The 15,025-nt window shown below is 40.3% G+C and overlaps 1 protein-coding gene across 3 annotated transcripts in view; it reads right to left on the minus strand.

Annotated features, from left to right (window-relative positions):
- The window catches only part of KIT (KIT proto-oncogene, receptor tyrosine kinase), a 75,559-nt gene extending 61,381 nt beyond the window's left edge, over positions 1-14,178 (minus strand). For all 3 annotated transcript variants that reach the window (XM_073645486.1, XM_073645485.1, XM_073645484.1), the window contains exon 1: positions 13,996-14,178. In XM_073645486.1, the coding sequence (XP_073501587.1) occupies positions 13,996-14,050 (55 nt within the window). In that variant the 5' untranslated portion in view covers positions 14,051-14,178. The remainder of the gene's footprint in view (positions 1-13,995) is intronic.
- Between the last annotated feature and the right edge of the window lie 847 nt (positions 14,179-15,025).

Below are 15,025 nucleotides of genomic sequence, written 5' to 3' on the forward strand. Positions count from 1 at the left end.
CAATGAGAATATTTCATTCATTCAGATCTAGGATGTGTTATTTGAGTGTTCCCTTTGTTTTTTTGAGCAGTGTGTATATATATGTATATATATAATCTCTCTATCTATATACAGTACAGACCAAAAGTTTGGACACACCTTCTCATTTAAAGATTTTTCTGTATTTTCATGATTTGAAAATTGTACATTCACATGAAGGCATCAAAACTATGAATTAACACATGTGGAATTATATACTTAACAAAAAAGTGTGAAACAACTGAAAATATGTTTTATATTCTAGGTTCTTCAAAGTAGCCACCTTTTGCTTTGATGACTGCTTTGCACACTCTTGGCATTCTCTTGATGAGCTTCAAGAGGTAGTCACCGGAAATGGTTTTCACTTCACAGGTGTGCCCTGTCAGGTTCAATAAGTGGGATTTCTTGCATTATAAATGGGGTTGGGACCGTCTGTTGTGTTGTGCAGAAGTCAGGTGGATACACAGTTGATAGTCCTACTGAATAGACTGTTAGAATTTGTATTATGGCAAGAAAAAAGCAGCTAAGTAAAGAAAAACGAGTGGCCATCAATACTTTAAGAAATGAAGGTCAGTCAGTGCGAAAAATCTGGAAAACTTTGAAAGTGTCCCCAAGTGCAGTTGCAAAAACCATCAAGCGCTACAAAGAAACTGGCTCACATGAGGACCGCCCCAGGAAAGGAAGACCAAGAGTCACCTCTGCTTCTGAGGATAAGTTTATCAGAGTCACCAGCCTCAGAAATCGCAGGTTAACAGCAGCTCAGATTAGAGACCAGGTCAATGCCACACCGAGTTCTAGCAGCAGACACATCTCTTCAACAACTGTTAAGAGGAGACTTTGTGCAGCAGGCCTTCATGGTTAAATAGCTGCTAGGAAACCAATGCTAAGGACAGGCAACAAGCAGAAGAGACTTGTCTGGGCTAAAGAACACAAGGAATGGACATTAGACCAGTGGAAATCTGTGCTTTGGTCTGATGAGTCCAAATTTGAGATCTCTGGTTCCAACCACCGTGTCTTAGTGCGACGCAGAAAAGGTGAACGGATGGACTCTACATGCCTGGTTCCCACCGTGAAGCATGGAGGAGGAGGTGTGATGGTGTGGGGGTGCTTTGCTGGTGACACCTGTTGGGGATTTATTCAAAATTGAAGGCATACTGAACCAGCATGGCTACCACAGCATCTTGCAGCGGCATGCTATTCTATCCGGTTTGCGTTTAGTTGGACCATCATTTATTTTTCAACAGGACAATGACCCCAAACACACCTCCAGGCTGTGTAAGGGCTATTTGACCAAGAAGGAGAGTGATGGGGTGGTACGCCAGATGACCTGGCCTCCACAGTCACCAGACCTGAACCCAATCAAGATGGTTTGGGGTAAGCTGGACCGCAAAGTGAAGGCAAAAGGGCCAACAAGTGCTAAGCATCTCCGGGAACTCCTTCAAGATTGTTGGAAGACCATTTCCGGTGACTACCTCTTGAAGCTCATCAAGAGAAAGCCAAGAGTGTGCAAAGCAGTCATCAAAGCAAAAGGTGGCTACTTTGAAGAACCTAGAATATAATACATATTTTCAGTTGTTTCACACTTTTTTGTTAAGTATATAATTCCACATGTGTGAATTCATAGTTTTGATGCCTTCAGTGCGAATGTACAATTTTCATAGTCAAGAAAATACAGAAAAATCTTTAAATGAGAAGGTGTGTCCAAACTTTTGGTCTGTACTGTATATACATACACATATACACAGTACAGACCAAAAGTTTGGACACACCTCATTTAAAGATTTTTCTGTATTTTCATGACTATGAAAATTGTACATTCACACTGAAGGCATCAAAACTATGAATTAACACATGTGGAATTATATACTTAACAAAAAAGTGTGGAACATCTGAAAATATGTCTTATATTCTAGGTTCTTCAAAGTTGCCACATTTTGCTTTGCACACTCTTGGCATTCTCTTGATGACCAAACTTTTGGTCTGTACTGTAATGTAATTATTTATATATATATATATATATATATATATATATATATATATATATATATATATATATATATATATATAAAAATCACACCTGATTCTAAAATTTAAGCAAGAAATGTTATTGTTGAGCTCTATAAATTACCATTTCATTATTTGTCCCATTAACGTGACGGCACTGCCGCTTACTGATATCATTAGGCTAAATATCTCTAATGAAAGGATAACAATTGAAATTACTTATTTTCTGCTTCCTAAAATGACTATGGTATACGCCAAAGTTACTTATGATTCAACAAACTGAAAGACATTTCCCTGCTAATGTGCACAAGTACTACTTTAGTAGTGAGGGAAGGACCTCTCATCAAGGATGTTATGAATGCCTTGTTTCCTGTTGTCTTTTTTCTATAATAAAGTTGGGGGGAAATTACTCAAATTCCTGAAATCTGCCATGTGGGCAAATGGAAAAGTGCAAGGTTTAAAAATAATGGCATAAAATGTACCAGCTGTGGTTTGTGGGTAAAACTGAGTTTTTCTAATGTTTACAGTAAAAGAAACCAGTCTCCACCTTTTACAAGATGTTTTCTTTAAAAGTTTTACCATCTTTTATCCTAAAATGAAGATTAGAAATCCATTGCAATGGTTTTAGTACCGCAACTTTTTCCATTCTAATACGTTAGAGTACTAAAATCTATCTTGTGGTTGCCATGCGCCCTGTAGTTCTTTGGCCCTTAATACAGTTTGACTCCATCTTCCAGACCACATATCTTCACACTTTCAGTGTACCTTGAATTACGTCCAATATTTCCAAAATGTTCAAGTATGGGCATGAGACATCGGGGGGGGGGGGTAACACTAGTGGGGTCCAGTACAGTTTTTAAAGACCGTTTGTTGGGTAGAATCAGAGCTATATATCATCACCTTCGGGTTTTAGTGCAAGCAGAGCTAAGTAGACTCACTTGAGGTCACACAGTTTTTGGAAACTTTAGTGCAATCCATCCTATGAGCGCTGTAATCCATGCCAACCCTTCTGGCAAATACCAGAGTTGCCAAGTTTCAAGTCTCAAGCTCTGTTCATATACTGTTAAAAGCCTAAACTGGAGGTATATATATCAGGAGAAGATCTCAACGCACTTAAACGGAAGACTGCAACGTCTTATACATACAGTGTGATATCTTACTCATAGGCTCCAATTGTAAGAAAATGCATGCTGCATTATATATTATTTACTTTAACCCTACTATCCTACTTAACACCACACAAATGATAGACTTCCCCAACATAGGTTTTTTTGGACTCTGTCAAGTAAAGGAAGCATTGTGGATATGTTTGGTGAACAATCTGAGCTTTCATAGGGTTTTAGACCACAAGATGTGAACAGAGCCTAAGCTTGACTTACATCTTGTATAAATCTCCTTTACTTCAAAGCTAGGAAAAATCCTAAAGAATAGTAGGTCATATAAAGAAAAAAAAAATCAACCAACTCTTCTAAAATATAGTATTTAGACAAGTTAGGTTAAGCTTTGAGAACACTATTAATGCAACATATTCCCTAATGCCATTGGAATATTAAATCCTGCGTTAATTTCTTTATAAAGCAGAATAGCCTCCTCCGGCCAATATTGAAGGCATTACTCCGTTCACAATTCTGGAGCACTGACAGGGCAGACATGTAAGTAGATATGGTCAGAGTAGACATTACTGATAACGAGAGGATTTCAAGGACCAATTAACATTTACTGTCCACTTAACTCTCTTCATTGCAAAGCAAGATGCTTAGTGGTTTCAGGCCGAGGCCAGCTCCCCTAAAGTCAAATTATGTCATTAAACCAGTGCTCAATTACTACCCATAATAGCATCCAAGAGGCATCTTGTAGACTGAGATGGTGGCATAAAAATAAAATTGTATCACTTTTATGACCAAAGGTAATCATTCTTACACTGAACGAGGGTCATGGTTCCAGAAAAACTGCCAAAGTAAAAGCAACCATTTACACCGCATACGATTACAAGCTGGAAATCAAGCCTCTTGTCTCACATGCTGTCAAAATACAGCCAGAAATATATACATGTTGTCTTCAACAGAAATGTAATCAAGGGCTATACAGAAATTATAGGGATATGTAAATATCTATTTCTTGCTGTGGGTGGGCACGTGAGGTAAGAGCGAAGGTAACTGTGCCATGTACAATGCCGCTCGTAATGAGTGCCTGGCACACCTGACTGCTGGGCTGTATTATCCACAAGAAAATAACAAGAAACAAGTGGATGAGCTTTTCAGAGATGAAAATAGTAGAAATCTGTGTTCATTAGAACATTATTCTGAACAGAACAAGATCCCTTCTTTTTCACAGAAAGGCAAAGCACAGGTGAAAAAGAACACAGACAAAAAGAAGAAGAAACAAGATTGATTTTTGATACAAAAAAAAATATTCATCATCTACAGGAGAAACTTATAAAATAAATTTTTTTTGTAAATTAGAAGTATAACTATGCAGAAATGCTCCGGATTTTTTCCTGAGCGTTTCTGCATCTCCCTGGCAGAAAAAACGCATGCGGTTTGTACATGCGGATTGTACATGCGTTTTCCTGCCAGGGACAAGCGGATGTGAAGCGTTCTTCACATGCATTTCCGCATGCGGGTTGACAAGCGCTTTCCAAGCGATTTTAGCATCACTTGGAAAGTGCTTGTCAACTTGGTCACACTATATAAATCCATGCAAACGGCATGGATTTATATAGTGTGACCGTAAAAGAATGGTAAAAAATAAAAATCTATACTTACCTTCTGATGGCACCCGGAGTCTTGATTCGATGCGTCTCGCCTTGCCGGCAGCTTGCGGTACACTACACTGAAGGACCTGCCATCACATGACTAAATGACGTCAGCGCAGGTCCTTCAGTCCACCGTGATCTGCCGGCAAGCAAAGACAAGCACAGCGGGGGTACTATGGTACCCGGGTCCAGAGGAGAGTCTCCTCTCCTCCAGACCCGGGTACCATCCGCACATTGAAACGCATGGAATCCGCATGTACAGATACAGTGATGCGGAATCCCAAGTGTTCCAATGCAAGTCAATGGCGGTGAAAAGGCAGCGCTTCCGCAAAATAATTGGTAGTGCTGGGTTTGTCTCCGCAATGATAACCCGGAGCGGAAATTTCCGCAGCATGTGCACAGTACATGCGGATTATCATTGGGGAACATGGCAGGCCTTCTACCATGCGTTTTTTAAGCGTTTCTGCAGCGGAATTGCCGCTGCGGAAATGCTTAAAAGAGGCATAGTGGGCACACAGCCTTAAGATAGCAGACTGAATGATAGATAAACCTGCACAGCTACGCTTTTGAGAAGGGTGTGTAAGGCATACTGCACCTAGAGCCCAAGCAAAGGGTCAGTCCAATCTGCTTAACTGTTCTTGATAATGATTTGAATGCACATAAAGCTTTAGGCTGAATTTACACTGAAAGATAATGGTGAATGAGCGAGCTTAAGAAAGCTTGTTCACGATTATCTGTCAGTGTAAACAGGCGGCTGATCACCTGATCAACACGCAAAATGCTCGTTCAGAAGTTTAAATGAGCTTTGGTGCTGCGCAAAAATCATCACTCTCAGTGGTGCATCATCCTGTGTATACTGGACGCGCACTGTCAAGAACAATGGCACTAAGCGATCTATTACAGATTGTTCAGTGCACATCCTTTACTGCCTGTGTAAACGGGTTATTAACGACCTCTGATCGCTAAAGATTTAACGATCAGCGGACGTTTAGTGCCACGTTTAGTCTGTGTATAAGGACCCTAAATGTCCCAACAGGGACCTCACAAAAATATTGCAAGACTGAGAAAGGATGAAGGGGGTAAGTTAGATGTACTATCATATTAATAAGTAATAGTTGTTATACCTGTGAATTTAAATTTTTTTTCCCCACAATTAACATTTGCCACCTATCTACAATATAAAAGTGAATAATGTCTTATAGCCGAGACTCCACTGATCACTTGAATGGAGGTCCCGAGCCACTTGTTTAGCATGGAGGATTTTAAAGAGGTTGTCCACTACTTTTACATTGATGACTTATCCTTAGGATAGGTCATCAATGTCTGATCGGCCGGGGTCGGACACCCGGCACCCCCGCCGATCAGCTGTGAGCGGTGTCAGCGGCCGCCGGCTGGAAGTACTCACTTGTTGACCTGCTCCGTCTACTTATAATGGCCATTGCAGGGTACTGCACATCCGCCTCCTATTGATTTGAATAGGAGGCGGATGTGCAGTACCAAGCCTCGACCACTACAAGTAGACGGAGAAGCTCGGCAAGTGAGTACTTCCAGCCGGCGGCCACCGCCAACACCGATAACAGCTGCCGGGTGTTGAACCCTAGCCGATCAGACATTGATGACCTATCCTGAGGATAGGTCATCAATGTAAAAGTAATGGACAACCTCTTTAAATTGAGTGCTGTTGACCTATGTATCCAGTTCCATATATAGGGAAACAGCTAGATTGTCTCTTTCTGTTGGTCCCATAGAAAAGAGCAACAATGCACATGGTTGACCACCCCTCTGTGCCAGATTCTTCCTCACCGAGGTTGTGCAAATCTGTGGAAGTCCCAGCAGTGAGATTCCTGCAATCACAATTATCAACTTTACTGCGGATTGGAGATAAATGTCCATTGTGGCATAACCTCTTTAAAGCTGATCCTACCCATTTTTTTGAGAGATCCTCGTTTTTTTGGGGGGTGTCCTTTTTTGGACGACAGAAAGGGAAATAAATTGATCCAGTACAGGATACATTCATTTGAATGGCGATGGAAAAGTCCTAAAATGTCTTTTGCTTGACAGTAATCCAGTTTTCTGTTTTGTCAGCTGAATAAAATATGTAGTTCGTACAATCTTTGTCAACCCAAAAAAAGGATTTATATTTTTTTTTTAACATTGAAGTCTATGGAAAACTGATAATAGATGGTCATCTTTTAAGTGATCCATTTTTTTAACTACAGCTCATGCCTAGAACATTAGAGATGTTCAGTAACACCTCTAATCAAATCGGATCCATTACAAACATAACAAAAACAGAAGCAAAATGGAAACCAAAGTTTGCTTTTATGTTTGCTTCATTTGTAACAGAGTCAGGTTGTCTTTTTTTAGTACTGGATCCGTTACAAACTGATCAGAACTGGACCTGGGCACAGCCTAAGATAGCTGTTGGCTGAAATATAGTTTTGCTGACTGCTCTCTCTCCTGACTTCCCCACATTCCTAGACAGGAATGCTCCGATCTACTGAGCGGTCCTCTGCCAGAATCATCTGCCAGTAGCTTATCTCCCAGGAGAACAAAAAGATCAGACGACTGAACTCCTGATTCTTATGTCCACCAACTTAATCTGTAGGTCATCTGATCCTGCTGAAATCGGCTGGTTCAGCAGACTTATCCAACGGTGGATGGAAAGGTTTATTCCCTTTAAAAAAAAAAATTAAAAAAAAAAACACTTATCCTTTATCCATTGAGATAGTGTCCCTGCTCAATGATCCCAAGATTGGAAGTCTGGAGCCAGGAGAACAGGACTCTGCAGCCTTGTCTTCTATGGAGCAGAAACACATATGTTTGACCTCTGCTCCATTCACAGTTTACGGGACTGCCAGAAATAATCCAGCACTGTATTTGGCCATTTCTGGTAGTCCCATTGCCAATTAATCAAGTGGAGGTCCAGCGTGTGCTCTATTTGCTGGTTTCTGAGGACTGGGATCTTATTGCTAGGCAATAACTTGGATTTTTTTTAGAATAACCTTTCAACAGGTTATCTGGCTTGATGCAATAAAAGGTAAAGTCAACCATAAACACATTCCAATGAATTTTTGTCTGGTTAACCCCTTCACCCCTGGATGATTTTCCATTTTTTGCACTATTGTTTTTTGTTTCCCTTCTTCCCAGTGCTGCCCATAACTTTTTTATTTTTTCATCATTAATGCCATGCGAGGGCTTTTTTTGTGGTAAGAGTTGTACTTTTGAAGAACACCATTGATTTTACCATATCGTGTACTGGAAAACAGGAAACAAATTCCAAGTGCAGTGAAACTGAAAAAAAAAAGTGCAATTCCACAATTGTTTTTCGGGGTTTATTATTTACCATGTTCAATAAATACCAAGACTGACCTGTCATTATGATTCTCCAGGTCATTACGAGTTCACAGATACCAAATATCTTTAGATTCTTTTTTATTTAAGAGGCGAGAAAAAACAAAGTCGCCATTTTCCGAGACCCGTAGCGTCTCCATTTTTCGGGATCTGGGGCAGGACGAGGGCTTATGTTTTGCACGCTGAGCTGACATTTTTATTGATACCATGTTTTGATCACCTGTTATTGCAATGTTGTGGCACCCAAAAAAAAACGTAATTCTGGAGTTTAGATTTTTTTCTCGTTACATCGTTTACCGATCGGACTAATTTACATTATATTTTGATAGATCAGCCATTTCTGAAAGCAGTGATACCAAATATGTGTATTTTTTGTTGTCTTATTTTGAATAAGGCAAAAAGGGTGATGATTTGAACTTGCATTTTTTCTTTTTACTTGCTTTAATAGTCCCCTTAGGAGACTTGAAGCTGTGATCTTCTGATCGCCTGTGCTAAACATAGTAGGGCTTCAGCTCTGCTATATAAAGCATAAATCTTGATCTCCCATGAATGCCAGAGTTCATAAGACTTTCACAATGACAGGCATGGGGGTCTTCTGCTGTCATGACAACCCATTTGCGCCCTGCAATCACATGACAGGGGGCATTGATGGGCGTATCTTGTGACGTACTTCCTGTTACCGCAAGTTAAATGCCGCCGTCTGAGATTGATAGATTAAGAGGGGTTACACTTTTAAATTTTATCTGCTTTATAATCCCAAAGTCCAGCAATCTGGACCCTTCACTCTGCTCTTAGAATGAGCAGCTATAGTGCAAAAAAAATAGCCAACTTGCAAAATTTAAATACAAAAGGGACCTAAGAAAGGGTCCTTTCTGATGAGCATCCCTCACTGTCAAATTAAATCAATGTATCTGATTCCCAAAAGCAGAATTTTGCTGAATGCCATAGGGGAAGATGATCAGAAGAATCACTTGAATATGTTAAACATACCTCATTAAGGCAGATAACAAAAGCTTGCATAACCCAGACAACTCTTCTAACAGATAAGAGCCTGGTAGACAGGTTAAAGATTAAGAAGAAAGTTTTGCTGAATGTTGAACATTTCCACAAGAGCAAATATGTCAACTAAAATATTTTCTATTCCTTAAACACTAAATCTGTACACACTTCATAGCGCGTTTGCTTTTTTGCAATCATTTTAGTCCCAAAGTGTCACAGTCTGTAGTAAATATATTACCAAGATTTTGGAACTGCAAATAAAGGGATAACATATGTGGAAAGGTGGACTTTTTCAAATAGTGATTGGAATACTCATCCAACATAGAAAAATCTGGTGGGCATTTCTTTAATATTTTTTCCAGGCTGCGAATGGGCATGAACACCATGTCCAGGGAGGAATGCCTACAGTAATTGGTGCAATTACTCATTCGAGACAACTACTTTTACATCAGCATTATTAAAGAAGATCATTGGTAACTTATAGTTTGCTAACCTTTTTTTCCATTTACAATGGCCAATTACAGTTACCAATAATAAAATGGTTTGGATGATGATGAATAACAGGTCTACAAAATTATTTTTTTTTCCATGTGCCAAGGTTTTTTGAATGGATTTAGGGTATTTTGAGGGTGCTGAATTCAAAAATCCCATTATTTGTGCTGAACTGGTTCTAGTTTTTGGGATAATTCATCCATGAAAGTAACTCATTCCCCCAATGTGACTTGTCCTAACAAATGCAAAAGCTTTTGTTCTTTTGACTCTTTAACAGTGTCTTATGCAAAGAAATATCCCATATAATTATTTTATATTTCACTTTTAGGCTTACAATGCTATAAAAGCGACTTTTTGAAGCCAGAATTCTACTGTAATTAACTATTAAATATCTCAGAAACTAGAGCCAATCTGTCAAAACCAAAATCATAATCAGCACCATAAACTTAATATAAAACCGTTCAGACATCGTTGGCAACAAAATCACTGTATATATAGCATAGCTGTGTAATCTTTACATGTACACTAATTCTTACATTTAAATTTGCCCAAGTCTAATTTCACCACTGAACTGTCTTATTATATCAATCCTTAATAATATATTAAGTATGCACCAAGAGTTGAACCAAACTAATAAACCAGTGGTCTGAAGTTTGGAGCCCTCTATCAGCAGCGAAGTTGGGCATGCTGGAGGTTGTAGTTTTATAACTGGAGCGCTGCAGGTTGCAGGCCATTAATTTAAACATTACAAAATCTTATTAGACCACACTTGGCTCTATGTTAACTCTACACTTTGTAGTTGAGTCATTACAGGACTGTCATGTGGTTCCTGTTTACATCTACTAACATATTTCACACACAAGAAAACCCTTTGGGGTCTAAATAGTATTAATTTTCATGTGTGAACTAAATGCACTCTACCTGAGTGAGTACAAGGTATGTGGATTTTAGGTCTAGACTCTGACAATGATCAGAGTTGCTTGTAAATTCCTATCCAGATTTGTTTTTTAGCAGTTTGTAACACACAAACATACATTTCCCTTTGAAGTCCCCAATAGCTGACCCCCTATTCAAGTTTTAACCAGTATTTTATGCCTATATAAACCTGAACCCTATAATAAAAATGGGAAATGTTAAAATAAAGGCAATGAAGTTACTTAATAATTTTAACTTACAGTTATTTTGGTAACCTGTTTAATGTACAGAACACAAGATAATGTAACACTTTGTTGATACTTTAAGAAACAATTCTGATATTGCAAACAATAATAGATCTAATGTGAGAAATATATAATGATTTTTATTTATTTTATTTGGCTCTTTAGCAGATGTGTAAGTAGTAAATATACCCATGTTCTTTTAGCCTAGTTTCAATCAATGAAATAAGAGATCAGTTTTAAACATTGTCTGAACTTAATTATGTAAAAGGTTAAACCAGTCATTATCCTAGGCTGGCAAAATTCCAAGAGCCAGGTAACCAATGTGCCTAGATATCTGTTGTTGGTGCCAAACTTTCTTTTCAGGTCTATGGGAGGTTTACAGTGTACATGTGTTAGAAGTATTGAACTTAGATTCTACAACGATTATGACATAGTTGTAGCATATAGTGTATTTTTCTACATGCAGAGAAAAAAAAATGGATACTTTACAAAGCAGTTGTGCCAAAGCAAAGCAGAATGCCAATAAATGTAAAGTTGTTACATAAAATCACAACATGGGGTAAATAGTGTAATCCCTGGGCTACTGTTACTTGCTGCTTTCTAAATGAACAATATGTTTACTTTACAGGCCACTAATCCAGAAACCCTCGAGTGATTAATAATGAATGATCCAAAAAAAAAAGAACAAAATATAGAAATGTCATAAAAGCCCCTGGAATAAAGTCGCCTATTGTAAACCTTGTATCACTGCTTCACCTTCTGCTATGGTAACTTTCACAGTATATGTACTAAGAAGATCTATAGAAGGTGAGCAGGGAAGGGGCAGGTTGTGTTATTGTCCCAGTCTGTTATCACCTGTCTGGTCACCGTAACAACATAAGGAAGGTAGTCATTTTCTAGCACCTTGTATATGTCTAAGGTTTCATTCACTTCCAAGGCAACAGATCAGAGGCACAAAAGAAGACACAAAATGACCAATGGACCAGCTGTGCCTACATTCCAATATATTGTATTCTCCTTCTCTTTAGGGCCTGGTCGACCTTACACCTGAATTACCTGTACTTTTAAGCCTCAGTTGCGCTCCATAGATGAAGTGGTGTCACTATGTCAAGTGACATGAGTTCATCTCAGCTGATTAATAAATAATGAAGGCAGAAGATTGCGAATTCATTGTGTTTAGACAAGGTGACATCTATGTTTTGATAGCTCGGGCACAGAGTATTTTAATGAAATACACAATTTTGCTGGCACATAATGGAAGAGCGTTAGGTGATGCAAATGATGACTGGCAAGCATATACAGCAGGATATGGGTAATGATGGCACTAGCAAACTGTACACAAAAAGCAATCTGCCCCCTGGCACCGTGACTGCTTACTATGAGGCTGGGATTACGCACAACCATAACAATCTTCCAATGAGGTATACACATTAAAATATGGCGTCAGTAGGCATCAGCCATTAGAAGTCTAATTTGCCAATTCACAATTTGATCACAACATCTAGGATCAGACTGTAAGGCTGCGTGCCCACTATGCGTTTTTCATGCATTTTTGATGTGGATTTCCATCAGCGTAAACGCTTGCAAAATACTTGGTAATCCGTGTCCCATGATCCCCAATGAAAATCTGCATGTTCTGTGCCCATGCAGCGGAATTTTCCACAGCGGATTTTCCTTGTGGAAAAATCCGCAGCATGTCTATTATTTGTGCATTTCCGCATGCGGATTTGAGGTCCCAATGCACTTGAAAAACTAAAGTCAAATCCGCATGTAAAAACGCTGCAAAAACGCGTGTAAAATCCGCAAGGGTTTTTACTGCCAAGGACATGCAGAAAAGCTGTAGAAATTTTCTGCATCGTGGGCACATATCCTTAGGGTATGTGAACACGTTAAGTATGTGGTGCAGAAATTTCCGTACTATTTCTGCATCTCTTGGGCAGCGTAAAATCGGTGCATTTTTGTTGCAGATTTTTCCCCACTCATTAGTATGGGTGAAATCTGCAGCAAAAACGTTGAAAGAATTGACATCCTGCAGATTTAAGTAAAAAATTAGCACCGTGTGCATGAGACTTCAGGATTCTCATTCACGTCAGGAAACCCTTCAGGTTTTGACAAATCTGCAACGTGTGCACAGGCTTTTAAGCAGAAAGCCTGCATTTTCTGTCCATTTTAGCCATGAAATTCACAGAGCAGGATTTACAATATGCCGACTTGTAGACCCCACAGTTGATCTCAACAGGAAAGTGAGATAATCGAAAAAATGTCTTGAGTCATGAAATCAATTTTCTTTCCCGTTATTTAGATAGTGGGGTACAATGAATATTTGGATTTCTCCCATTCACTTTTCTAACTTCATGGCTCTATATTGGACTAGAATATGCTGGATATGTTTACAACTTTATTTAGTTTCTGCATCTTCAATGGTAAAAATAAGTGTTGCAAACTTCTCTATTCCTACTATCCAAAATGCCAGAAAGGTTCAGCACATGGATACAGAACAGAAATGGTACAGTGACAGCGCTTACAAAGAAAGTCTGGGGGGTGGAAGCAAAAAAACAAAACACCAAAATCATAATAGATAAGGGTTAATGGTTGAAGCTGATTGTAGCAACAAAACAAACAAGAGGATGATCACATGTAGGATTCACTCCAGTAATAAGTCACCTACAAGACTTACTATATTATACCACACTGATAGCAGTTCCATGCCACTAATAAGAGCTGTATAGGAAAAAATACTAGCCCAGTTATTTTTCATCAAGCACTAACATCTGCCGCTGTGGAACTACAAGTAGCAGATATTCCAGCGGAGCAGCAGACACCAGTGATCCTCTAGGACTCACCGTCAGCCTGGTAGCAGGGGTAGGTTAATAATTACACGCCGGCACAAACAGCCGAGATAAGGTGATCGATACCCTGCTGTAACCCTCTGCCTGCCAGGGAGGATGCGCCACTTGCTCTGCACAGCTCGGTGACTGCAGGCAGCGGTGCGATCTCTAATCTGCACTTTTGTAGGTTTTCTCTCAGTTCCAAAGTTTGCGCAGAGCAGTAATATCCCAGGACAAGGCATCGCCATTATTACAAAGCATCAGTGACAGCTGCAACGTGCCTGGAAACTATGTAACACGTAAAGTGGGCTCCAGAGCATCGTGCGCTAACCATAACATCCCAACAGTACTAAACAGCAAGGTGCCATGCAGATCCCGGGCTGACCTGTGTGATAGGTGACAAGCAGCAGCAGCAGCAGGCAGAGCACATCCCAGCCCATGATGAGAGCCCAGCAGGGAGGCTGCCTCACACCGGCACCGACTGCTCCTCTGACGCTTCTAGGTTTATCCTCAAGCTGCAGATGGTACAAGTGACCTCCTCACCAAGAGCAGCAGCAAGGTAGTAAGTGCAGACTACGACCCCCGCCCCTTACCGGGGACTCCGCCCACGGCCCGCCCCCCGACCACGCTGCTCCTACAGAGAACACAACACCAGACAGCCTTTGTATAACTGCGGAGAGCAGCGCACTAACAGCCGGACACTATACAGAGAGAGCAGAGCTGTGCACTAATAGCCGGACACTATACAGAGAGAGCAGAGCAGCGCACTAACAGCCAGACACTATACAGAGAGCAGAGCTGTGCACTGACAGCCGGACACTATACAGAGAGCAGAGCTGTGTACTAACAGCCGGACACTATACAGAGAGAGCAGAGCTGTGCACTAACAGCCGGACACTATACAGAGAGAGCAGAGCTGTGCACTAATAGCCGGACACTATACAGAGAGAGTAGAGCTGTGCACTAACAGCCGGACACTATACAGAGAGAGCAGAGCTGTGCACTAATAGCCGGACACTATACAGAGAGAGCAGAGCTGTGCACTAATAGCCGGACACTATACTGTACAGAGAGCAGAGCTGTGTACTAATAGCCGGACACTATACAGAGAGAGCAGAGCTGTGCACTAATAGCCGGACACTATACAGAGAGAGCAAAGCTGTGCACTAATAGCCGGACACTATACAGAGAGAGCAGAGCTGTGCACTAACAGCCGGACACTATACAGAGAGAGCAGAGCTGTGCACTAATAGCCGGACACTATACAGAGAGAGCAGAGCTGTGCACTAATAGCCGGACACTATACAGAGAGAGCAGAGCTGTGCACTAATAGCCGGACACTATACAGAGAGAGCAGAGCTGTGCACTAATAGCCAGACACTATACAGAGAGAGCAGAGCTGTGCACTAATAGCC

Source organism: Phyllobates terribilis, unplaced genomic scaffold (assembly GCF_046119375.1).
Source record: "Phyllobates terribilis strain yellow unplaced genomic scaffold, ASM4611937v1 Scaffold_1__5_contigs__length_1240528914, whole genome shotgun sequence".
Classification (NCBI taxonomy): Eukaryota; Metazoa; Chordata; class Amphibia; order Anura; family Dendrobatidae; genus Phyllobates; species Phyllobates terribilis.